At 49.6% G+C, this 25,411-nt stretch overlaps 6 protein-coding genes across 6 annotated transcripts; 2 read left to right on the top strand and 4 right to left on the bottom strand.

The window, feature by feature from the left end:
* Positions 1-214: 214 nt before the first annotated feature.
* AKAW2_11406S (uncharacterized protein) lies at positions 215-2,491 on the bottom strand (the record flags this gene model as incomplete). Its single annotated transcript, XM_041683887.1, has 4 exons — positions 215-962; positions 1,018-1,133; positions 1,180-1,496; positions 1,552-2,491. 4 exons carry the CDS (start codon positions 2,489-2,491, stop codon positions 215-217), a joined length of 2,121 nt encoding a protein of 706 aa, XP_041538126.1.
* Positions 2,492-8,645: 6,154 nt separating this feature from the next.
* AKAW2_11405S (ENTH domain protein) lies at positions 8,646-10,733 on the bottom strand (the record flags this gene model as incomplete). Its single annotated transcript, XM_041683886.1, has 5 exons — positions 8,646-9,907; positions 9,961-10,072; positions 10,125-10,315; positions 10,371-10,608; positions 10,686-10,733. The coding sequence occupies 5 exons, from the start codon at positions 10,731-10,733 to the stop codon at positions 8,646-8,648; spliced, it is 1,851 nt and encodes a 616-aa protein (XP_041538125.1).
* Positions 10,734-11,953: 1,220 nt separating this feature from the next.
* On the top strand, positions 11,954-14,067 carry AKAW2_11404A (uncharacterized protein; the record flags this gene model as incomplete). The annotated part of the gene is made up of 2 exons (XM_041683885.1): positions 11,954-12,568; positions 12,622-14,067. The coding sequence occupies 2 exons, from the start codon at positions 11,954-11,956 to the stop codon at positions 14,065-14,067; spliced, it is 2,061 nt and encodes a 686-aa protein (XP_041538124.1).
* A 603-nt stretch (positions 14,068-14,670) lies between these two features.
* Positions 14,671-15,664, bottom strand: RPS11A (40S ribosomal protein uS17; the record flags this gene model as incomplete). Its single annotated transcript, XM_041683884.1, has 3 exons — positions 14,671-14,739; positions 14,904-15,142; positions 15,490-15,664. 3 exons carry the CDS (start codon positions 15,662-15,664, stop codon positions 14,671-14,673), a joined length of 483 nt encoding a protein of 160 aa, XP_041538123.1.
* Positions 15,665-16,095: 431 nt separating this feature from the next.
* On the top strand, positions 16,096-20,920 carry AKAW2_11402A (kinetochore-microtubule binding complex subunit SPC105; the record flags this gene model as incomplete). Its single annotated transcript, XM_041683883.1, has 4 exons — positions 16,096-16,338; positions 16,410-16,767; positions 16,819-19,424; positions 19,481-20,920. 4 exons carry the CDS (start codon positions 16,096-16,098, stop codon positions 20,918-20,920), a joined length of 4,647 nt encoding a protein of 1,548 aa, XP_041538122.1.
* A 449-nt stretch (positions 20,921-21,369) lies between these two features.
* On the bottom strand, positions 21,370-24,607 carry AKAW2_11401S (transcription factor domain-containing protein; the record flags this gene model as incomplete). Its single annotated transcript, XM_041683882.1, has 6 exons — positions 21,370-22,366; positions 22,426-22,977; positions 23,049-23,721; positions 23,782-24,218; positions 24,288-24,421; positions 24,479-24,607. The coding sequence occupies 6 exons, from the start codon at positions 24,605-24,607 to the stop codon at positions 21,370-21,372; spliced, it is 2,922 nt and encodes a 973-aa protein (XP_041538121.1).
* Positions 24,608-25,411: the final 804 nt, after the last annotated feature.

Below are 25,411 nucleotides of genomic sequence, written 5' to 3'. Positions count from 1 at the left end.
AGTCGGGATCCCGAATGGTGTGATATTTGGGATTATGGCTGATTGGTTGATCATCCTGTTTTCATGATCGAGAGGATCATGTGTGGATGAGTAGTAGAATTGTGAAAAACGTAACGATTGTGGCAGCTTTGTCATATATACCATATCTCATTAATTTATCATACATGCCACATGAAACATGCGATCAGTCCTATGTATGAGTGTTATGTCGGGTCTATATACATTCGTGCGGTGCGCGGAGCTTCATCTCAATCTCTTCCCATAGTTCTCGTAGCGGAGTCAGGTAGCTCCGGTCCGCATAGAAAAAGCCTAGAAGTAGGGCTCGGAGGTCCTGCCACGAGTGGATGCTTCCGTCTTCTCGAAGTACCGAAACAAGCTCGTTCACGAAAAAGGTCCGCTCCGGTAGCAGCCGCGAACTGCACGCCCCGATGAACAGGATCCAGATCAGCACATCCCGGCACAGTTCAAAGTATCCAGCACTCATCGTGCTTTCCAACGCAAAACGAAGCGCAGTCACCGGTTTGGGGAACACCGGCGCGATGTGCGGGTAGAAGCCCCAAATGACGGTGTTGTGGAACACCAGGCATGCCAGCCGAACGCAGCCTTCGATGGTGGCTTCCATCTTGATTTCACCTGTCGCCGTGTACCGGTCCTCATGGAGGGAGTATTCGACGTACAGGACTTCGGTGTTGAAGTAGTCCTCCGTCTCGTCGTCAAAGTCTTGGTATTGCGTTGTGCTCTTGATCCATTCGCAGTACCACGTCAGTGCGGCCAGGTCATATATCATCTTGGACATGGCATCCCCAAAGATGCCGGGTATCTCAATTAATTGTGTCAAACGCGTAGCTAAAATTAGTAAATCTTCATTAGGAGGCATAAGCGCCAATTGCGAGGGACGGGCGTAACGAATAAAAGGGAATATGGGCTTGGTGCCGGCCATGCACGCCACACGGATGTCAGTCCTACTCGAGTCAGTCCCGGCCCACAGACTCCACCAAAGCTTGGGGTTAAACTGACCATGATATCTGGAATCGAACGTCGGGCGGTACATCCGCGAAGGTTTTCCTCATGCCTACCATCTGTCGGAGACCGGCCAGATGGATTTTGAGATAGTCGGCATTGCCAGATGCAATCTGACCAGTTAGCTAACCTCTTACATAATGGTTCAGCCGTACTAACCTCAATAGTCAAAAGGATTGACACGGCGGCAATCAGCTGGTCACTGGAGGCCTTGATCGGATCCGATAATCCCTCGTTAACTAGTTTAATCGTCTCACCCCGATGGTGGAACGTGTCCAGAAGTAGCACGCTAGAACGCCGCTTGTTGGGGTCTGTCAGCGGGAGCTCCCCTGCTGCCAAGGCGGAATTCGATGCGGCTACACATATACAAGCATGCAACGATACCGGATCTTGTTGAACCAATGCGGTCCAGTGATCCCGCAACTTAGGTCCATACCGGCGCTGCAAAGGATAGGCCTGCTGAGTCAGGTCGAAGACTGCAGAAAGATCGTTAGAACTACGTCTTTCAACGCATATTGCAAGTCAACCTACAGTGCTGAAGATGTCGACACATACGGTCCGACATGACCGTATGCATTGAATTGAAGGGGTCGGTAGCACCGCCCAGATAAGTCCACGGAGTTGCGGACTGCACGGGTGCGAGAGCATTCTGCGAAGGAGTGTCGACGCTGTAGTTGTCCACTGTCTCGGCAGAAACAGATGGATAACTGCCCGCGTCGGTGACCACCAGCTCTTGCTGCGGTACTTCCTTCTGTCGCTGTTCGGGCGACGATGAACCAGAGGATGATGATGGAGAAGAGGAGGGAGAATCAGAGACGATCCGTGTGCCGAAGGAAGAGGATTCGGTGACACTTGGTTTCGGGAAGGATCCGGCAGAAGGGGCCGAAGAAGACGGAGCTGCAGCTGACGAACTGGAGGCTGTAGTTTCCACCGGCTGAAAGGCAAGATGTTTCCAGGTTTTACTCTTGTAGCGTTTCGTGTTTTCTAGCCGTTTCTTGCGGTTGTGCTCGGACATGACATGGGAACGAATGCGCTTGAGTGTCTCCTCCCTGGTACCTTCAGACACGGACTGTGGATCGGTATGCACCCAGAACAATGTCGATTTCCCCGCGGCGGCATTGTTGGACTTCCGCGATTTGCGGGGTTTCGTGACCCCATTCCTGTTTACATCCTGCCGGGTAGATTCAGTGGTGAAGGTCTGCGCGTCGGCATGGACGGGGGCCGGAGGTATTGATTGCTGGGGCGGCGGCGGAACAGGACCATAAGCAAGCGGTTGGCTGGATGTCGAGATCGGATAAGAGTAGGGATGATGAGGATGTTGATAGGTATTATTATTAATCGTGACTGGATGGACAGCAGTAGTGGGAGAGGCCCAAGCAGCTGGTTTGCTCAACACAGGCAAGACGTGCTCGTGGTCGGTGGCCAAAGAGCGCGCCGTTGGCTGATAGTGGTGGGAATTTCTAGCGTCCATCGCACGCGCGAGTCTAAAGTATTATTCACAGATCCAGCTGGCGATCTTCATCGACGTTCATCGTTCTAGAATGGGCGAAAATCGAACGATAACCGTCTAGGCGGAAGGGTGGGAAATGGGATGATGAGAGAAGAATCCGGGGGGGGGGGAAGGATGAATGAATGGAGGGAAATGCTGAATGGTCAGCGCACTGCCCTTATCAGGAAAAGCCCATCTCTCGGAAGGTGGATGTTCAAGGAAGAGGTGGAAGGGAAGGATGCCGGAAGAGCAGTTAGTGGTAGTACTAAGTGATAGTAATAAAGAGGGAGTCAGAGTGTGAGAGTGATTGGGGAAGGGCCGATGATTGATTGATTGAGTGGGAGGAGGAGAGGGGCTGCAAAGTGGAGGGGACAGGGACCTCGAATTGGGTAAGGCCCAGCGAAGAAAAAAAAATATGAAAAAGATAAAAAAATTGAAAAGGAAAAAAACAGAAAAGATCAAGCAGCCAGTTGAGGAGATTTAATTCCTGTTCCTTGTTTTCCCTTTTTTTTTAACCCCCGTTCCTTTTTTTCCCTTATTTTCCTTCCCGTTCTAATTTTCTGCTTGTCTGGACGCGTAGCCAATGATCGGTTTGTTTGGCGGCCAACAATACCGGAACAAATGCAGGCACAGGTACATAAACGAGTCACCCTGACAGGTTCACAATCACTTCTTTTCAGCAATTATTGTATAAAATGAAAATTATATTATGCTAACGGCGCACAATAATGGTAATGCCTCATAATGAACAATACAATGAATGCAACAGAATAGACACGAGGTCCAGATCTCGGATGTTGCAGTAGCCGGTGCCGGGTGGAGCAGCAACTTAAGAATTCTCGATGCGAATTGGAGACTCCAAACATGAGTAATACACTGCATTACGAGTATCCGCAGGTTATTAATAGTAGGGGCGACCACATTTAATATCATCCAGAAAGTAGTGCCCAGACTTGTTATGCACCTTAGGAATCAGATAGATAGTATCAAGAATTTTAGACAAACAAAGAGAGTGTGTGATGAGATACCACTTCTCACATGTTTGATCGATACTACCATAGGCACACACTACACACACTTATCATTTGACCACTCAGGCACAACCCTGCCCAGAACAAACCATCCCTCCTCCCCCCCGTACTTCCGCGGGTTTCCCTCTGGCACATACAGAAAACCGCGTTAGTCGGAAGTTAAAATCCAGCCCAAGACCAGCAGGAGACATCCGAAAAACCCATAACAAACCGGCGGGCTCCACTCTTTTCGATCGGAGGAGATCGGACAAATTTTCCCTCCTGGATGGTTTTGGAGGTTCTCCTTGCGCGGTCAAAAATATGATGTATCTCTCTCTCCCTTCCAATTCAACCGAACACCGAGAACACCACTTCGGTTACGTGTACTCAATAATTGTGCATCGTCAGATATACTACCAACTTAGCCAGAGATATATTAACATCTGTCAATTTTCCGACTCCACGGCAATCAAACTTGCAACTTCACGTACGTCATGTTAAGAAAGTCTTCAGGGCTGACACTTTTGCCGGCTCGTTTCCCAACAAGCAGGCACGCCCGTCCGTCGGGGAGAAACTAAAATCGAGCCAAGACGGTTTGATCCACCGCCATTACGATTGACCGCAACGGTTTGAGCACGTTATTCCAGATTGTCCGTTCCGCTTTGTACGACCCTCCTAAGGGATGGATAACGGTTCTCATTAATGTTTTGAATCAAGTATTGCTTGCCGATTTATAAAAGTAGTCAACTATTAAGTGCCATTGATATTCAGTTTCATATCATCCTCTACTCTTCAGTCATGTTTCACTCTCATACCATGGTTTTCCACACACACAAATCCTTCCACTAGTGTGTGTGGTAAGCAAGTAACTAACAACGCCCCAACAGCCACTCAGCCAGCCAACCCGCCAAACAAACAGCAAAAGCACGCACAGGATGCTATGCTGCCTGCATCTACCTGCACTGCGCCTTGACTGCTACCTTTCGTGCAGCGATCGCCCATACTTGAAGTATACAGGGATGAGAAACGAACAACTCGTTCTTGGCTCCCCGTGACTTTTCCCTTTTTTCCCCTCCCTCCCTCTGTCCCTCTGTGTGATTGTATGTGTGTGTGCCGTTGGCTTACATACTTTCTCCTGCGGAGTTTATGCACACGAGTCAGGCCAGTCTCATATGTACATGCCTCCCCTGTGGTGATTGTTGCAGTTGCACAGAGTTACATTGGGAGGGTGTTGTGGCCTACTAAACTTGACCGCAACATGGCCGCCAGGTTACGTCCGAATCGGTCTCCCTGCATGTGTCTCTAGCCATGTAGTAACTAATTAGTAGGCGTTTCGCTATTTACTACATAGATAGTCTCCATAGACTCCATCCAGATCGGGCGCTCAAGTCCGCACGCTACGACCGATATGGAGATTTTTCGGTTTTCAATCATAATGTGGTTTATATTCCTGGAGCTGCGTAGAAACATAACTACAAATGATGTTCCTTGAATCTAGTGCGTCGCTTAATATTTAACTGGATAATTAGTTAACTAGTAAATCACGGTGTTTTTAACGTTAACGTAACCGGCAAGCGAGTCGGCCAGGCAAGCCAGTCGGCCACCTGTATATCCCATACTAATCCAGCGATTTTTGAGCTGTAATACTACAGCCAAACTTTATAGATTCAAATTTATCTAATGAAATTGGCATACTAGAATATATCTAAGATTAGTATACAGATATCATAAGATAAATATCAATATTTGATCAAGTAAAATGTATTACGCTGTATTTTTTTGGTAATTTATTTTAAACTTGTATTATATATAACATGAATCCTATTATATTATATATTCTTGATATTTGGTTTCTTAAAGTATATATATAGCTTCAGTTAATATTCTATTATAATTGAACTTACGGTGGGTGAGATATTAGAGTTAGATGAATGTTAGATTAGTATGGGATACACAGGTGGCCGACTGGCTTGCCTGGCCGACTCGCTTGCCGGTTACGTTACCTCCGCTGACTAAACCTCCGAGGAGAAGAAAATTTTACGAGAAACGTCGGATATATCTCTGTTTGAAGCCACAAGCACGGGACAGGATTGTTTTAGGATGGTGACGGCTGTCATATCCGCTTTCCACTGGGCTAGGACCAATCGTTTGGTTAGCTGGGATGCTCTCTTCTAATGCCATACCTACTTCTAGAGAAAGGAAAGGGGATTCAGTCATACGGAGTCCGGAGTAATTAGATCCCAGCCATTATTGCTGACAGTATATTAAATCACCCCAAAATCTGGACAATAATATGAAGTATGTATACTCTTAGCGACGAGTACATAGTACACATCTCAAGTCCCAAAACTCAGTCGGCACGTCGACTAGCTACACATCTACAAGTGGATACGGGATGGATTCCCACAGTCCAAGGTGGGCCAAACTAGCTAGAAAACTGACTAGCTAGACTTAGCTAGCAAAGCATCTTCACCAAGCACAATTCTTCACCCACAAGTAACCAGCAGCAGCAGCAGCAGCAGCAGCAGCATCGACACCAACGCAACTACGTACCTCGTACCCCCTTATACGAAGATACGCATAGAAGAAAAGCCTATGTAAAGTAAACTAAATATCGACCAAAACCACGGGAACCCGCAATGCCCATCAAACTCTATCTAGACTCATACTGAAACACTACAACTCAACAGCGGCAACTTCTTTACTAACTAGTACCTACGGAGTAATTAGTTAACTAAGTACGTAGTTAGCAATCATCTCAGCCCACCCACCCACCTATGGAGTCGTGAACAGGTAGGGTGATTTAATTTACGTTCTATCGGAACGAGCCGATCGGTCTGCACCCGGTCCACCGTTAGTTGATCCAGTCCAATGCACGCCAAGGTATAGGTCAACCAAACAGAGAGCGGGTTTGCGTGTTGGTTGAGGCCTGGGCACAGTCTTTGGATTCGGATATTCCGGCTTCGCCTGGATGAGGGAATAGGAAGAAAGGGCGTGTGTGAGTGTAAAAAAGTGTGGATAAAGTGGACTTGGGGATATTGTTCGGACGGCGTCGGAGATTCGAGCCCGGTGACAAGTTACTTGGCCCGGCATACCGGGATGAAAAGTTCCGTGCGTATGAATGGTTCGGATGTGATTGGTTGGGTGCTCGGAGATTTGATCGTGTTTGGAGGTACTATTACTGCTACTTAGTATACAGTGCGAGTTATGTGTTGGGTATTTAGGCTTTATGGTCGAGACCAGGTTACTGCATTGTATGTTTTCTGAGATACAAGAGCTGGCAAATGACTAAGTAGTGAACAGAACAATAAACATAGTACGTACTCCATAGTAGACTACTAATAGCCGAGGAAGATCCGTTTGAAACTGAATCATATTATTAATGCCCAGATATTGGCTTCACTGTCTCAACTGATAGAAAAGAAGTTCATTGGCTCGGGAGCAATATCCGATACCCTCAACTCTGAAAACTCGGTTCGCATGAGAAGGCAGAAGAAGCCAAGGAGTCTGGATTCAGCAGCTGCAGCTATGAAGCAATGGATTCAGTTCCCTGCTACTAACACCTCTGTCTTCCCTCTCTTAGCAGGCAAGACCTCTATATTCTCTTAGGACTGCTGGTCAAGGGAAGTGGATTCTTTCTTCGACATGTTCAGCCGGGATTTATTACTCTGGACCAATCGTAATCTCTCTATATACGAAACATCGGGAACGTACGTAGTCAGTGCCCCATTCGATATTAGGGGCTTGCTGTTCTACTACCGAATATTGTTATTGCCCATGAAAACTTGTCTGTAAACCGTTGTCTAGACAGCTTCCGGGCTTCTTAAAAAAGCCAAGCAATGGGAGACACGTTGGGCACACTACACTAAATTCAAGGATGTATGGGCGTAAGTCTCAGTGTTGGCTCATTAGAGTTGCTCGTAGTAACCTGAAAGGCGATTGCCAGCTCTTATCCATACGAACTAAATGTTGAATGCAAATATACCCTTTCTAGACCAGAACAAGTACCATGGTAACTACGAGATACGACCAACTTTGACGGATTGTTGAAAAATTGAAAGAGCAGGAAGAGAGATATGAGCATCTAGGAGAAATTATATATGACGAAGGAGCAAGCCTTGACTACTTCTGTAGTAGAACACTCTCATCAGGCCAGCAGTAAGCCACTCTGCCCTCACTCTTGAGTAGTACGAATAGGCTTGAACGAGGATTGTGATACCCGGAAAGATATCCGACTAGCAGAATATTCCCACCATGATCAGACTTGCTATAGACAGTCCATAGTGTGAGCAATAAGAGCCAGGATCCTGTGCATGACGGTTTCTTCTAAAGCCCTCGGCTCGCATTTGGCCTCGTGATGTTATGTATCTAGTTATCCAGGGCTTAAAAGCATAAAGTGGTAGCATATCTTCTACGAAGGCCTCGCTTATAGCTCTCTCCACATTGACCGCATGGCAACAATAACATCAGTGGTGGACCCAAACTGTTGTACTATACAAGGATACCTCATAACCACATTAACATCTTGGCGGTCAGTAACGGCTGAAGTGACTGTCTTTGTATCTATCAATCCTAAGCGGGAAATGCATCCAGAGGAGCCACTCTAGCCATGTGCTTTTGCCGTTAACGACATGCTAGGTATACTCGTGGATGGGGCCAACATAGCTGATCTATAGCAGCGAATGATAAGACTTCATACTGTGGGAACGATTACTTACACAAGAAGTCAGTCGGGCAATCGATAGTTGTGGGTTAACTAGGAGGGTTTCACAAGGGTCAGGATGTCGATCTCCCCTTGCTGATGACCGGCACTCATGCAGGTTGTTCCCAAGTACTGCCCTTGTCCTACTGGCTAACTGTTGCTTATCATCGACACAAACGGGCGATTGTTTCAGGTTGCTGCAATCCTTTGTTATATTCTCTTATCACTGAACCTCTGCTATCGCTACATGGTCAACGGTCGGGCCCGCACTGCGAGCCCCGCCATTATGCTTTCAAAACACTCAATCAAGAAACCCAATGCAAGCCAATTAAAGAGTGTTAAAGGGAAAGGAGGAAGGTTTATGTCCTAACACACTATTTTGTTTTCGTGTGGTGTTGTAGAGATCAATGTTTTGTAAGCACCCTTATGATAGCCCCGGTCGCGGGAATATGGGCACCGTGTCTAGTTGCTCCAAGCCTCCCATTGTGCCCTGTTGCCCGCCGACATGCCACCCTTGGCCAGTCTGTTGGTTCACAAAGGCACTCTGACGGAAAGGGTTCGTGCTCCCCGTAGGGTTTGGTCGCAGAGGAGCCGCAGCAGGAGGTTGCAGGCCCTGGGACTGCGGTGGGGGAACAGAGGACGCACGGGCAAACGGATTAGTTCCCGTCCGCTGGGCTTGGAGTGGCGCTGGCTGTTGGGGCGCTTGCGGCTGCGCCTGCGGGTAGGCTTGGGGAACACCGGTATCAAGCTGCGGGTTGACTGTTGATAAACGTCGTGCGAAGGGGTTCGTATTTTGACGATTAAGGGGAGTGGCAGGCGTGGCCGATCCGGTCGGCGTGCTCATTAACATCGATTGTCGGAAGGGGTTGGTTGACTGTGGCTGCAACTGCTGCTGAGCCATTGGCATTTGTTGCTGCTGGGAGAATGCACTCATGTCATGCTGCGGGATGGGAGCGAGGTTTGACTGGAAACCGTATGTCTGGGGCTGCGCCGAATAACCACCAAATCCGGCCCCCGTGTGGTTGGGTTGAAGAGGTTGGGGAGCCTGCTGCTGCTGCTGCGGCTGGCCAAATTGCTGAATATTCTGCGGCGCAAACTGGTTTCCAAACGCCGCTTGTTGGTCAAACCCAGTCGGTTGGGGCTGCTGGAAGCCCGTCGGTTGCGCGTAGAAGGCCTGTTGCTGCGGTGGGAACCCGGTTTGCTGGAACTGCATCGCCTGCGGTTGCTGCTGTAATTGCGCTTGCTGGAACGGATTGGTCTGGGCCATCGGCTGCTGGTTCTGCTCGATTGAATCAAAGAAGTCGATAAGGTCCGATTGGTTTGACTTCTGTGTTTGTGGATTCGGCTGGGTTTGAGGCCGTGCCGGCATAGTGTTCGCGTTGCTCACGGCCCTATCGCCTGTCGCAGTTTTACTCACAGGCGGAGGAGTTCCGCCGCTTTTCCCTTGCTTCCGTGCCAAATATTCTCGCCGGCGAAGGTTGAAATCAGGGTCATTGAGATCGTCCTCCAGAAGTCGCGTAAGATCCGTAGAAGCATGTTTGAGCTTAGGGATCTCCAATCGCGTCGCAGATTGGAAATGCCTAGCAACTCCCAGAAACTTCACGACTTCTTCCGTTTGGACCGTAAATGTCTTGTATATTTCCAACGCACGTTCGCTGTCGGGTCGCGACATTTCAAAGTAATGCTCTGTGCGCAGTTCAGTCAGAGCATGCCGCGGGTTTGCTAAGCAGAGCACCTACCAAGAACGTTTATTGTTCCTTCGTTCATCACCGAATATAGGGTCAAGAGATCCAAAACCAGCAAGCGAAATGCGGTCAACGATATTTCGTTCTCGACGTCGTCAGTGAGAAGCTGAAACATGTCAGTTGAAGATGTCATGATGCAAGGGAAGGAGATGACCCACGTCACATTTGAGCAGTGCATGGATCTGATGTTGAACTATTTCTGTCTCCCTCAGAAGTCCCTTTTCTACTGTCAGTCTCTTCATCCGACCTTGTCCGCTTCGCACGTAGTCGGTCTTTGTATCCTCGAAGGCACGCGCACGCGCGATGAGATAATCGGAGTATCTTCGAATATTATGGCCTTGCGACTGTACTGTGACATCAACATGTCAGTAACCTCCCGCGCAGGTTCTCACACCATCCCTCACCTTCTGAGAATCCACTGATGGCAAGTCTTCTGGGGTTCTCTGCCATATACTGCAATGTAGCATCCAACTGTCCCTCCCTTATCATCAAGTGGACAACAATAAGAGCTTTGAAAACAATGGTCCATGTTGAGTCGCGCAGTCGGAGCTGCAGCGTCCGAAATATCTCTGCAACACCTGCCTCGCCTGTATGAGTCGCAACAAGTATATGTTCAATGTATTTGGATTTGGGGGCCGCAAGCTGTTGATGAAGACCAGATCGTCAGCACTTGCGCAAGATCACGCATCCCCTGAAAAGACACGGAACCTCCTACCAACCTTTATCTTGGTGGCTCCCTTCACCGACTTCTCAAAGTTGTGAGACATGTTCAAAGATGGCTGTCCTCCGTCACAGCAATTGGTCGGAAACAGAAATCAGGGGAATCTGGCAGGCAGCTGGATTCGAGGTGGAGGGGGGTTTTCGGGGTGGAACGATAACCAGATCGATCGAAGTTGAGAAGGTACCAAAACTATAGTCGTGTTCTGAATGCTTTGCCCACGCCAATTCCAAAATAATCATGATGCGTCAAGTTGCCATGTCGCGGAACTGGTGATTCTTACGCAAGCTGTCAATAGGGAAGTGGGACGGGGGTGAAGTGCCGACTCCTAGGGAGGGGGATCGGGACTTTCGGTATGACAGGGATGATCTGCCTGATAATCCCCCAAAGGAAGGGTGGTGGGGGGGTTCGAGGATTGAAGCGGTCAAGGGAACAGGAGGGGAAGATTTATGAGAACAAGTCGGGGGGAGAGAGAGAGAGCTTCAGGCAGTTCGGGATGTTGGACTTCAAAGCGGCATCGCAGTGGAGCGCCCGGTTGCACCCAACTAGGCTAGGAACCGCCTAGTGCTGTTTGGGTCGGCGCGATGATGTTATCCGACGAACTATAGGTACCACGCTGTTGAGGATGATCTCTACCACAGTGGTACAAAAGAAAGATGAGGGAAAAATAAAGTGTCACTTCATAGTAATACTCTTATTCGATTTCCTCACTTTTAAGTCGACATGATCCAGAAGCTGAACCTTCCGCCAAGTATTACAATTGTAGCTCTGCGATTCGTCTTCACGTGATCAATAATATATATCTTTGTGGCCAGTAACTGCCAGCAATAGAAACCACACGGTCAATCTCCAAAAGAATTTCAGATACCAAATCCGCCAACTTTGAACTTTTGACAACGATACTATAAAAAGACCTAGACTTATTTATACTGAGTGAGGTTCTTGCCGTACAGATACTGGTTCCAGTGGCCACACCCAAATTGATATCAATAAGAGCTAGCCCACTTATACTGTCTGAAAAGTGGGCAAACGCCTCTTTTTGAATCTGTTTGCATCTGCCACAGAAGTACTTTCACAATACAGGCTTGTAGCTATGATTGAAATTTATGATCAAGCTATCATGGCTTCCTCGCTTATTCTTCACCCACAAATTCCTGCTCAATAGAAACTAGCAATATCGCTCGCTCACTCCACTTGTGTCGCCCACCATTCTCTTGCTGAAGCCTAATCTAGAAACTATCTCATACTATTTCGTTTCACTACTCTCTTATGAAACACTCGATTGTCGTGATGGATCCCGAGATTGGTCTTGACTATAGGACTCCACGACTCCAAAACAAATGGACACGGGAACAGAGACTGCTCCTCTGCTGTCTATATGAGTTCTTTCAAAGAAACACAAGCGCCTTCAGAGACATATTCAATCGAGTGTTTGAATCGGAGGTGACAGAATGCGGATTTACCGAGGGCATCCCATCAAGTACTCTACGCACGCAGTGGGGTGAAATGGTGAGATATTCGTACCCGGAGTGGAAAGAAGTTCAGCAGCATACATCCGAGGGACATTGGCGCTGGATTCCAACCTTGAGACGGATTAGAAGGACTGCGAGGTTATTAGGTCTACATATAGTCCCGAATTATGTCGACGACAATGAGGAAACTTGCAGCCATCAGCAGAGCCTGGCACCACAAGTCGAGATGCCAGAGATAACTCCTCAGCACACGTCTATGACACAGCGCCCTGAGAGAAGAGATGTTGGTATTACTGAAGTGCAGGAACAAGCCCCAGTACCAGAAATCGTGGATATAACTCAGATCGATATTAGCCTATGCACTGGCGGTGACAAAGTATGCTTTTGGTGTGTACAAGAGCAGATTTTGAATGTGAGACCCAAGTGATAACCGAGTAACATATAAACTAATACCACATTCAGCAGAAAGCACGTAAAGAACCGAATACGGTGGGATCTCGTTCACGTTGGACTGATGAAGTGCCCCCTGTCATATACAGATGGTCTAATATCGACAGTCAAGGCGTCAATTCAAAAATGCTATTCCTGGCCGGACTTTTCGCAGATGGACGCCAATTCTTCACACCTGGGGATATATCTCAAGAAAAATTTATCAACTACTTCTCTAGACATGTTCACATCGACAAAACGCCATCACCGTTCATATCTACGTTTCGCTCAATGTTATCGCCTGTTCACAGAGCACTCTGGAACAAAGAAGGCGCTATTATATCCATCATTGACACACATAAGCTTGATACCGACGTATATCCCGCGATTAAGCTATTCAGGGAACAAAATCCGCGTATCCGAGGCTACGACGGTAGAGGCGAGTTCTTGGTATGGGGAAAGATACCACCTGCTGCTATAATATGTGCTGTTAAAATAAGCACGATACAACAGCTCGCAGATGAGCATGCTCAGATTGGGCATTTCCTACAGCTTGATAAACTTGCATCTCATAAATACAACAGAAAGCAGTTGCATGGCGAGCTAGCTAGAGATGCCGGCAAACTTGACCACACTTCGGGATATGCAATAGGAAAATTTCTTAACTCTATCAATCTCCCATTCGAGTTCAGCAGGGAGGTGAGCGAGGGCTTATTCCACTCCTGGAGACTGAAGAGGCAAGGAACTTGGGAGTCCTTTCATGAGGGAGTATGTGCTGGCTACGATCGCTCTATACCATCTACCAGTGTCAGCGAAGTCGGCCGTCCAGAATTCATTGTTCATGATGTATCGGATGACGACTCAATCACCGAGTGTGGATCTATTGCAGAAGACGAGAATATGAGTGATAGCGAATCTGAGGATATCGGTGCCAGCTCACCCTGCATGGGGCGCGAGTTAGCCGCACATACCTCAGAACGAAAACCCCTTTCCACTCCTGACGGGTTCTTCATGAGGGATACAGATGATGAACTGATAACAGACGAAGATGGAGAAGAAGAAGTCACTGGACGACAAATTAACCTATTTTCTGAGCAAGATTCTAACCGATCAGCTGAGCTGATTACGGATTGGCCTGAAGAAGACACTCAAGTACTGTCATCCTTGAACTTGCACATATCTCAGACCCGCATCCCTACCATCGAGATCTTCGACCCCAAAACTGGCGGATGGGTCCAAGAACAAGCGAGACTCGCGCAGAAAATGGAAGAGGACGACTGTCAATCTTATATGCAGCCGCCATCCAGCGATGATACTCAGGAAATGAGGGGTATATCCGTGGAAGGCGAAAGCGACATTATGCATGATATTGAGACTATTTATTCAATTCTGAGCATGTCCCGTGAGTTGTCAGAGGATGTCCTGCCCCACATTCGGTTTGTGAGAGATCGAGAACGTCGACGACGCTGGCTTCTCCAGTAGTCTCGTTCTTCTTTCTGCCCCAGATATGAGGTACCCTGAATTGCGGACTCGTCGTCGATGTTATTATCGGTTCAGTACTCTTGCTTGTTGAAGGAGATTGTAAGATAAGGGTCGGCAGGTGTGGTCGAAGGAAAGGCGCACGCTAGTACCAAGGGGAGAGATGTACTCCATAGTGTTTGATTAATGAGTTGGAGATGTTTGAAAGGCTACTAAAATGTATCTAGTAGTCGCTATAATTAGCTGATTAGAATGGATCAGTGAATCTACGAATATTCTTGACTATTGGCGCTAAGTGCCCGCAGTGCAAGCGATAAGAAAGATTACAAAAGACCCAAACTGGAAGCGGCAGTGACTCGATTAGAAAGGCTAGATTTCACACTAGCATACTGAACTCTCCCTCAGTGCTCTGAGATCTCGTACAGATATAAAAAGTCTATGTGGGAGAATCAAAGTAATTTTTTCATTGGATATTCCTTCCACAAGGGTACCTGGGACATGAAATCGTGAAACAATCCCAACCCGAGAAACTATTCCGTTTATATCCAGTCACGCCGCTGCCCTAGGTTCGTCCTCGCGAAAACACACCCTTCCTCATCGAGACGCTTAGAACTTGGAGAAAGCCTTGACGGCCTTACCGGTACGGGGAAGGACACGGAGGACGTTGAAGCGGACCTGAATAGTATGTTAGCGCATCCATTGCAAACGATTGTGCGAGTCACATGTGGAATATCTTCAGTAGCACTAGGTATCATCCGTATTCTTTCCAGGCGTATAGGAAAGAAACGCATTTGCCACCAGCGATCGTAGAAGATATTCCGAGGAAAGGTTTGACATACAGTCTTGGAGAGGGGACGGCACTGGCCGACGGTGACCCAGTCACCTTCCTCAACACGGAAAGCGGGAGAGACGTGAGCGGCAAGGTTCTTGTGTCTCTTCTCGTAACGGTTGTACTTGGGGACGTAGTGGAGGTATTCACGGCGGATGACGATGGTACGGTGCATCTTGGTGGAGACGACACGGCCGGTCAGGATACGGCCACGGATGGAAACCAGACCGGTGAAGGGGCACTTCTTGTCTGTTCGATATCAGTTATTTTGTCCCACCTGGGATTTGAACAACATGACTGGACTTCTCCGGAGCCTTTGAGAGATGAGAATAAACCGAGGTCCGCAAATCTGTCGCCAAGCGCTCTTTCCAGGTCTGATCTCTGATTCCTTCTCTTGTCGCATTTCATCCAGATCCTTTGCATGGTGTAGTTGCATTTTATCGTAGACTCATGCTGGCGCTCTCCAGGTGATTCTCCCTTTCCCATGCGGCATATTCTCATCTCCCCATAGCCTCCGAAAGATTCCCAGTCCCGGTCCCGCATGATCGGAAGTCGATAACGCCGCAAAGTAAAATTTCAACATAGGTCGTGCATACCGATGTAGGAGCCCTCAATGGCGGTCTTGGGGGTACGGAAACCAAGACCGACATCCTTGTACCAACGGCGGCCGGTGCCAACCTTCTTGCTCTTCGCCTGAGCCTTGGGGTTGACGAAGATGTGAGGCTGCTTCTGGAACGCACGTTCCGACTGGACGGTCAACTCGGTCGCCATTGTTGCGAGAATTCAGTCCGACGAGGAAGCGAAGTCGAGCTGGGTGGTATAATTCGTCGCGGAGGGTGGGTGTCGGGGCCTGCGGTGGTCGACGTCGATGTTGGAGAAGATTTATTCGACGATGGCGGATATTCGGCCTGTGAGTGTGCGATGGGGGCGCTAGTCTGTTTTGGGACTCGGCTAGGGCTATCCGTTTTGGTTTGTTTACATCCCCCGGTCACATGAGCGCCGACCGGGTGACGCGCGGGAAGCTCGAGGCCCAATCCATCTAAGTGTTTATGGTGAAACTTTAGGGGAGTAGACTCGTTGATTGTTGTCATTCCCCGGACTGATCCCCCTAACTAGTCAGTTGGATATCGCGGGTGACGCTTTTCAATCTACCTCATTAATCTCTTCTTCATCTTTCATGTCCCCCTCACTATAGACTCCCCATGGCGTCCCGAAGTGACTCCGCGGGGTCTTCCCGCCCGCGATCTCGTCGCTCTATCGCCCATGTCCCCCGATCGCAGTTGACCTCTACCTTGGACAAGGAGAATGCCACCACAAATATCAGCTCTTCTCAACCTATTGGTGAGCGTTCAAAGCTCTCGGCAAAGGATAAGAAGTCGCGCAGTAAGAGTCTGGGACCTGGTGGTCTAGATGCGCTCCAAGATTCAAATGGCAATCGACGCAAGGTAGCTCCGCACTCTGCCCCCCGATGCCCTTATCTGTCGCTTATACTAATGTCAATCCTGTCGCGCTCAAGTCTACTGCAGCCTTCCCCCTCAAGTCTATCCTGAAACCTACAGTTCCCGTTTCCCCGGTTCGCAACATTCCTACGTTTGAGGAGACACGCAGACGGACTCCTGCTCGCGGTCCACCTCACAATGACGGCACAGGTGAAGCCCCGGACCAGGGCAAAGAGGGCATGTTAATAGACTTCGATACTCCGGCACAACCGTCAGGCTCTGCGGGTGACGACCCGTCCAATCCTTTCGATAGCTTCACCGCCGCTTCAATCCGGGATGAAATGGCCGCGGTGAGAGAGCGAGAAGAGAAGGAACAGCGGGAGCGCGAGCGCAAGACGATTCTTGAGCGAAGAGAGGCGCGCCGGAAATCTATGGGTTCGTCATACAGCTTTCCTCTTCTAACATTAAGCTGACAGACCGCGACAGCAAATCGCCGTGTTTCATTTGCCCCAGAAGCAACATTGCACACGTGGAATGTTGTGGAGATACCTGATGACTCGACCTCTTCGTCTACCTCCAACTCAACCAGGCGTGCATCGTCCCTGGCAAATCAGACCCCCGCGCAAAAGAATCCCCCGGATGATCCTCCTTCTCCCGACCTGGACGCAGAATCAGATATCGGCTTTTCCCCCGTTCAGTACCCTGATCTACAGCAGCTCCAGAACCGCTCAACTTCGTCGCAGGAGATGTCTTCAAGCCCATTCAGCGGGAGCTCGGCGGACGGCAGTGAATATACCGGTTTACAAGGTTCTCAGGAAGACATCGACGATGATGACAATTCGTCCGTTTCCGGCTCTGACGGGGAAAGTACCGCGATGAGTATGGACGATATGACCGCTCGTTCTGCAGTCACGACACGGTCAGATGGGTCTGAGGCTAGCACCAGCTCCAGTGCTCGGCTGAATGAGGCTCTACGGCAAGCGGCTCGAGAAGCAGGCACTCGTGGCATTGAGGACGATGATGACGGTGACATGTCGATGGAGATTGCCGATCAGGAGATCACAGGCGCTTTCCAACCCTGGATCAAGAAAGGTGAACGCCAAAGTTTTGATTGGGAAGACATTAGCGCTCGACATGACCAGGAGAATATGCAACCCTCAGGGTTCGTGGCCGACCAACCAGCTGAGGCAGATGCGGCAAGCGATAATGGGGATGAGGACCTCAGTATGGAAGTGACGAATGCCATTGGACGTATTCTTCCAGGTCAGCAGAGCCGTCGTCAGAGCATGAGAAGTCGTATGTCACTTGGCGCAGAGACCGTGTACGATGAACAAACCATGGAATTGACCAATGTCGTTGGAGGTATAGCGCAACCTATCTCGCCAGCCAAGTCCACAGGAGCCTACAGCAACGCAGACGAAGATGAGGAGATGACCATGGAATTCACGTCGGTCGTTGGTGGCGTCCTGAACAAACCATTTACGGCTAATGTCGCCAATGAGAACGACGATGGCCTAGCAGAATCCTTCTCGCCAAGTTCCAAGGCACCAGGCTTCTCTGCCTGGGAGAACGAAGATGACAACATGGATGAAGGAATGGACATGGAAATGACCGGGGCCATTGGTGGCATACTTCCCGCAGCTCAGGAGCAAATCGAACCACAAGATGAGGATCAAACCCAGGGCATGGATTTCACGGCTGCCGTGGGTAAGATAATCTCACCTCAAGCAGGGCCACAGGAGACTGTTGAAGAACCAATCCAAGTAGAGCCAAATGCCGAAGCGACTGCTGCTCGCCTCGGTAGCTCACCCTTCCAGGGTTCCGCTCGTCAATCCCCAGCTAAATCACCTGCCTCGTTCCATGTCGCTGCCGTTGCTTCAGAGAACGGAAGCCCTAGCCTGGCGAGTGTGAGATCCAGACGGACCCGACAAAGCCTAAGCCATGCTGCTTTGAGCACCCCGACCTCTCAGACATCGCAGCCATCCCCGAAGGAACCGGCACTGCAGGCCAGCGGACTCTCACCTGCCGAAACTCCGTCTAAATCCACTGATGATCAGAGTACATCGCCCGAGAACCCACCGCAGCCGAACCCTACAGGACCTGCAAGCGGGAAGAAATCTCCAAGGCGTAAAAGTCTTTTCGAGAAGTCTGCATCCGGAGAGTCCGCTCCTTTGTTTGTCTTACAACCTCATGGAAAAAGACGATCTTCAGGTCTCGGGATCGATAAAGAAGGCCTTGGGTCGCCCAAGGTGGCCGCTATGCTTGACAAGCGTCGATCGATCGGTGAAGAGGCACCGCAGTTCATCCCCCAGGAACCGTCTAAACAGGGAGTGCGCTTTGAAGATCCCGTGAAGCTTCAGGAGGAGGTTGAGAGGGAGCGCGAAGAGGAAGAGAACCGAGAAGATGGGCACATTCCGCCCCCACCCCTCAATGATCGGGACCCCACAGCTAATCTGAAAGACATGATCTCAAGTCTTACCCCGAAGAAGAATAAGCTGCGTGGGAGAAAGAGCTTGCATGTTGGCGCCGCTCGTGGCGTCCTTGGCAAACGGCCAGCCGAGCTGGATATGGATGATGAAGATGTTGATAGCACACCAAAGCGTTTGAGGGGGCGTGAAAACGTGAGTCCGGTGAAGAACATCAGGCTTCCTGCACCTCCGTCCAAGGATGAAACGGTTGGGCGTGCAGCCCGTTCGCCTCTCAAACTCTTCAGTGGCTCTCCATTGAAGATGAGCACCACTCCTCTCCAGGAGCCGAAAGGCAGCTCCCTGGCGACCAGTCCGGAGAAACCCGGCCGAGTGTCCTCAAAGTCACCGTCTAGTGCCGAACCAACGGAAGAACAGGACGCTGTTGCTGAAGAGCCTGGTCCGCAATTTGAACCAATACAGTTGCAGGACTTCCTGAACATGACCAACATCCACTTCATGGAGCTTACGACGACAAAACGGCGGCATACCACTGCCCCTGACAGTGCTACCAAACGAGCAATGCGACTTTCCACTGAGAGCGAGACTAAGTCAAGTGCTTCTGACTTTGAAGCCTGCGTGGCAGCTGGCTTCTGCACTGTCCCCATGCTCGAGCTCTATCAACACGTAAGCCTCCGCGCTTCCATCTTATTGCTTTTATTTTCTTACTTACAATACTACAGTCTTGTCGCGAACTGAAGTCCTATATCTCCGAAGGAAGACAGATCATTCGCTCGATCGAAACCGAGACATACGCGGAAAACCCGCCGCTGTTCCGTGAATACATGACAGCACCACCCGACATTCGTCTCTTGATGGACAACCAGTTCCGCAACGTCAAGACGCACGCCAGACTCCAAAGCAAAGCCACATGGTACGAGTGGCGCATGAAGCTCCTCGAAGGCCTGAAAGACGGACTTGACCGGCACGTGCAGGAGATGAAGGCCGACGGCGACACCCTATCCAAGCATGAAGCCCTCTTGACCGGAGTCGTACCAGGTCTCGAAGAAAAGCACTCCGCCCTCGAAAAAGAAGCCACGACACTCCAGCAACTGGCAGATGAGATGGAGAACTGCGACCAGGACGAACTCCGCAGTACAAGAGAGAAGCTCTCCAGCGTGGAAGCCGAAATCGAAGCGAAGAAGCGCCGACTTCAGGAGATGCAAGAGGAACTCAAAACCAAAACCGACACGATCGAGTCCGGCACAGCACTCAAAGCAGAATACACCGCTCAGATCGAGGAAGCAGAACGAATCAAAGAAGAATGCCGCGGCTGGAGCGCCAAAGAGATTAGCGAGCTGAAAGAATCCGTCCGCAACCTGGAGCGCCAAACCGGCTGGAGCATCATCTCCGCGACCTCCCCTCCAGAAGGATCCTCCGCCGGCCCAGCCATAACCATGTCCTACCGCAACCAACTCCAACTCACCTTCCATCCTGCCTCCTTCCACACCAACACCGACAACAACACAAACCCACCCACACCAATCGACCTAAAATACGCCCCTACATCCGATACCAAGCGCTCCACCACAACACCCACCGCCCAGCTCTCCCCCATCTCCCTCCTCGTCCTCAAATCCCTCCAATCGCACATCACAACCACCACTCCCCAACAAAATCCCACCCCAAAACACCTCCTCCATTTCATCTCCCAAGCCTGGGACCTCACCCTTAAACTCGAAGAAGAAGCCCGCATGCTCGAATTCTGCGGCGTCACCAAACTCAAGCTCCTCGAAGCGAACGACTCCTCTCCCTCCCTCCGCGCAAGATGCACACTCCTCTCCACGGGTACCACACCCGACGGCAAACGCCGACGCATTGACGTCGACTTTGCTGTCACAACCCGCATCTTACATAACACCCATGGTGATGAGGGCCAGGAGAGTGGTAGTGACAAGAGTGATATCGGTACCTTGGATATCAAGACCGATGTGATCGCTAGTAAGGTGTATGGATTCGGCAGCGGGAATGAAGCTGGTCTTTCGGAGGTTGAGATGCGGAAGATTCTTTCGAAGGGGCTGCGTGGTGGAGCTGAGAAGAAGGGTGGTGATGCGGCCGCGTTGAAGCTTGGGGGTGGGATTTGGAGTATGGCGGTTAGGAAACTTAGCGGGGTTGTGTTTTAGTTAGGTGATTTTTTTTTTTTTTTTTTTTTTTTTTTTTTTTTTTGTCTGATGAGGTGTCTGGTTTGGTTTGGTTTTGGTGGTATTGGGTTTCTCTGTTTCGTTAGTAAGTATTTTTTAGTTCCCGGTTGTGTATATGGATGGGGCTGGTGGTGTTTGGTTTGGTTGTGGTTAGGCTGTTTCTTTCTATTTTCTTACTCTGGGATCAACAAAGGGAAGGGGATGGTGTTCTTTTTCATACTGTGTATCTTGCTCCTTTCCATGGGTTTACTGGTTTACACAAGGGTACAAAGTGCAGTACAGATGAACTATATCAAGAAGTTTTTATTACAATATCAGCCTATTCCACTAGTTAAATGATAGTAATAATTTGAATATCTAATCGTCACTCATGCTCGGTATGTACAATTCCATTTCTCAGATTCATACATGAAGCTGAAATATTGGTCCGGTCAGGGTGGGAGATTATATGGATTCGAATACATGCCGGCCATCCACATATCGTTTTCCTGCAATGACTGATCTGCAGTTGTAGGCACCCCGCCATGCTGACTGCGGTTGCGGTTCCGGCTGGGATTCTGCGCGTCGGCCATGGTATTGGCATAGGCGAATTCCATGGGCGCTGGTGCAGTTGTCATGGGTTGGCCGGCAACCTGGCTCGTCGGTTGGAATTCATTACTGCTCGAATCTGTTTGCCCCGGGAAAAGATAGTTGAAGTCGGGCCCGAACAAGCTGCCTAAGGCGTGTGGCGTGACTTCCCAGTCTGCTGTTAAGGGAATTTGCCAGAGTTCGGGCTGGGAAAAGTTGAAGCCGTCACTGTTGACTGTGATGGGGAAGAAGGAGCTCTCGAGGCCTGTTGGTAAAGAGCTATCATAGGATCGAGGGGGACCGGATGGAGGTGCAGGTGTGGATTGAGAAAGAGGCTGCGTGGTTGTGGTTGTAACTGGGTGAGAGGAGAATGTCGGACCCTGTACTGGACTGGGGGTCAGGTCATCGGGGACCACGTAGCCGGCAGAGTTGACTGGGGGAAGGCCTTCGAGATTCGGAATGTCGATGCTTAGGCGGACGGAGGAAGGCACGGGAGGGCTTGATCCGGATTTAGAATAGGCGGATGTGCGTGATGACTGAGGGGATACCGCACGCACGGATTTCTGATCCTTTGCGGTAGTGCTGGATTTGCGGGATGAACTGTGATGTTTCGTTTCACTAGGTTTGACGGTTCTCTGATTTCGCTCAACGACAACCCTGGCTATGCGCTCGAAATTGGCACACATCCTTGTCATGAAGCGAGCGTAGTGACCAGGCCCATCGCCAGGAATGAGGGTTGCGAAGAACGTCGCCGCCATGTTCAAGGACTGTAGGTCGTCTTTGACTTTCTCGTTCTGCGGATCTCGTAGAATATTCACAAAAATGTTCATGACCGCCAAAAAGATGTAGTACAGTAAAGACCTGGGTATTGTCAGTCGTCAAAGAGCCCCGCGCAAACAAAGATTTTGTTTATTGCTTACCATATCCATGCAATATCACCCCATGGCAAATTGTTCACTAGTCTCACGGTGTCCCGGGCGGCTTGGACGGAAATCGCAGCTGAAGCAGACGCCTCGCTCGATATCAAGTCATAGTCCATTGGGGGGTGGTTGCCTCTCGCGATACAGTGCGCCGAGGCAAATTGAATCATCAGAGGCAGTCGATGTATCATAATCATGGTATTATAATAGACGAACTGCAGTCCTGCCGAGGCAAAGCCGAGCAGGAAGTCCTGACCAGCACCTCTCTGTTTCATTCGAAACTCGAGCGCATTGACACGCCTCCACTCCTCGAGCTCGTCGTGTAACTCCCGAATATTGTTGTAGATCTCCTCTGGTGACTTATTCTCCAAAGCTTTCGCTGCATAAAGCTTGCTGAACACGCGGCTTTTGATCACCGTAAGCTGGCAAAGATGGCGGAAGAACGAGCCGTCGCGAGCTTTCACAAACGGATCGTGAATATGATCAACAGGAAAATCAACATCGAAGTCTTCGAAGTGCTGGGCTGGGGCGCTTCCTGATCGAACACAGGCGCTATATGAAAATCACAGGTTGTGTCAGCTTTAGAAAGGATGGACTGTAGGTTTGAAGCTTGCACTTCTTACCTTTGATCGAGGATATATGCAATCCAAAATACCCTCCTTCTTTGCTCCTGTTCCTTTGGGGTGAGGTAAGGCCTTGGTATATTGCGATGTAGACCCATCCGCTGGCAAATGCGCATGGCCGCCGTGATTATTGGTAATGCTGACTGGGTCCCCGAGTTTCCACGAAGAAAGAAAGCCATGCCTAAAAGGGCTTGCACGCTTAGGAGGTCAGTCCGTCGCAGAGAGAGCTCCGCAAAAACTGACATTGCGTTCTTGTAGTAAAGCCATGCACGTTCTCGATCTTTCTCCGATTTTTGACAGTTAGAGAAGCGGTACTCGTAGGCCAACGAGAGGATGATATTGATACTGGCCCATCGAGCAGCATCGTCACACGTTTGTTGGGTGTATTGCCATTCAACAAGCTGCATGAAAGACGATTCATCATAGAGCGGGAATAGGCGGTTTACTGTGCGAAAATAGTCCCGCAACAGAGTGAACACCTCTGCTCTCGGGGGCAAAGGCTTGAACACCTGCGAGGCAAACAGGTCATGGAAAACTTCCGGTCGCCAGGCATCCCAGGCGTTATCACTATTGGAGTCGGAAAATACGACGTTTAGTATCGTGTCTTCGCCCGTCTTGTGCTTGATCCAATCCAGTGCCTCCCGCGAAAGAATAGACAGTGAGGATGACCGGCCTAGTATACGTTAGAAACACAATAGGTGCCAGAAAGTGGCATTATAGACGGTTGCCATACCGTAGTACCTCGAATCCTCTCTGCTATCCAACTTGAATACGGGGGCATGGGTGTGAGGGCACTTTTTCGAAAAAGAGCTCCCGTCCTCAGGAAGCTTGGACGAGTTGGTAGGGCCGATTGACTGACGAGATGGTGTGGCATGAGATGCAGTAGATCCTGCGTCTTCCTCAGTTGGCGCACGGTACTGCAGATGATCATAGTCCCTTGAGCCATCCGAGGTCAATGCCCCCGAACTACGCCGGCTGGAGACCTCGCGGGGGCTAAAATAAGGCGAGATCGATTCATCTTCCGAGTCACTTCCATAGTCGGGCCTTCTATCATCATCGTCGCTGAGCCCATCATCCAAACTCATCAGGTCATCGCTTAGAAGGCCAGCGGCTCTGAGAATAGACTCTGTCCTCTTCACTCGGTTTTCCAGAGTCCTCACGTAGTGTGCCCTACGGGTGTTTATTAGCAAATGCCTTCAGGTCGGATATGTATAGAGAATCTAGACAGTAGATAATTACCTCTTCAAGTCATCTCTCTTCTCTTTTCTCGTGGTAAATTTGCAAGTTGTATTACGACGCAGGCATTGTATACATGTTGCGCCGGAACCTTCGGTCTCGCACTTGACCTTCTTCTTATAACACGCTTCGCATGCCTGCCACCATTAAGTTCAACTGATGTACATCCAAGAGCGGAAGAGGATGTCGCTCACCAGTGGGTTGCGCCTCCGGCTCCTCAGATCTTGGCCGCTGTGGGTGCCTGCACCCTTTTGGATGATGGGATGATTATCTTGCACACTCCATGAGGGCAACAATCCCGCAGCTACTTCTGAGTTCTGCATGGCTTTGTATGCACAAAGCAACTGTTTACTGTGACCATGAGTAAGGAAGGCCCATAGAGGGGCTTAGTGGACCGGATGGAGACAGAGCAGCCAGTCGTCTTGTCTGTGATAAAAGCACTAGAAATTATGTCCGGTATTGATTGGCTGACAGTTATGAAAGCATAGAACCCGGAGACAAGAATGAAAAGCAAACTAAAAACATTCAAGGCGCTCCAATCGCACAAGCAATGATATACACAGGAAAACGAACGTTAGTTGGAAGCTGACGGCGCGCCTATGACAGCGCTTCACGCGATGGATCGAATATGGCACAGCCGGTCCCGCTTAGCGCTGGATTTTTCGGGTGAAGTGGCGTGTAGCTTATTCCGCCCAGCAAGCGATGGAATAGGGGGAGGTCGATGTAGAGCAAGATTAGGGACGATGTGTCATATACTGTGTTTGTAGAATAGACCCTCCGATCACTTTGGCTGATATTACAGCAACTGCCAGCAGATGACCAACGTTGGGCAAGATTTTTCCTTTTTCCTCTTGAACAGCCAACCGAGGGTCATCGCCAAGATTATTAATGACGCTCTAGCCTTTGAGGCGCTCGGCGGTCGGCACTCGGTCGCTTCCGTCTCCGTCGGGCTCATTGGCGCCGATGGTTCGTTCGATTGTATCTCTAGTCCGTTCCAGAAGATTTGCTCTTTGAACCCTGACGCTTGCTCTCTTTGAGAATGACTGCACCCGTTCAAGAATTTTAGCTGCTTTATATTGAAAAACATAATGACGTAGTTGTATCGTATAGGAGAGAAAGAGAGTAAA

This window comes from Aspergillus luchuensis, chromosome 1 (assembly GCF_016861625.1).
Source record: "Aspergillus luchuensis IFO 4308 DNA, chromosome 1, nearly complete sequence".
In the NCBI taxonomy this organism is placed as follows: Eukaryota; Fungi; Ascomycota; class Eurotiomycetes; order Eurotiales; family Aspergillaceae; genus Aspergillus; species Aspergillus luchuensis.
Note: the sequence above shows the minus strand (reverse complement) of the source record. Positions and strands in the feature narration are given on the sequence as shown.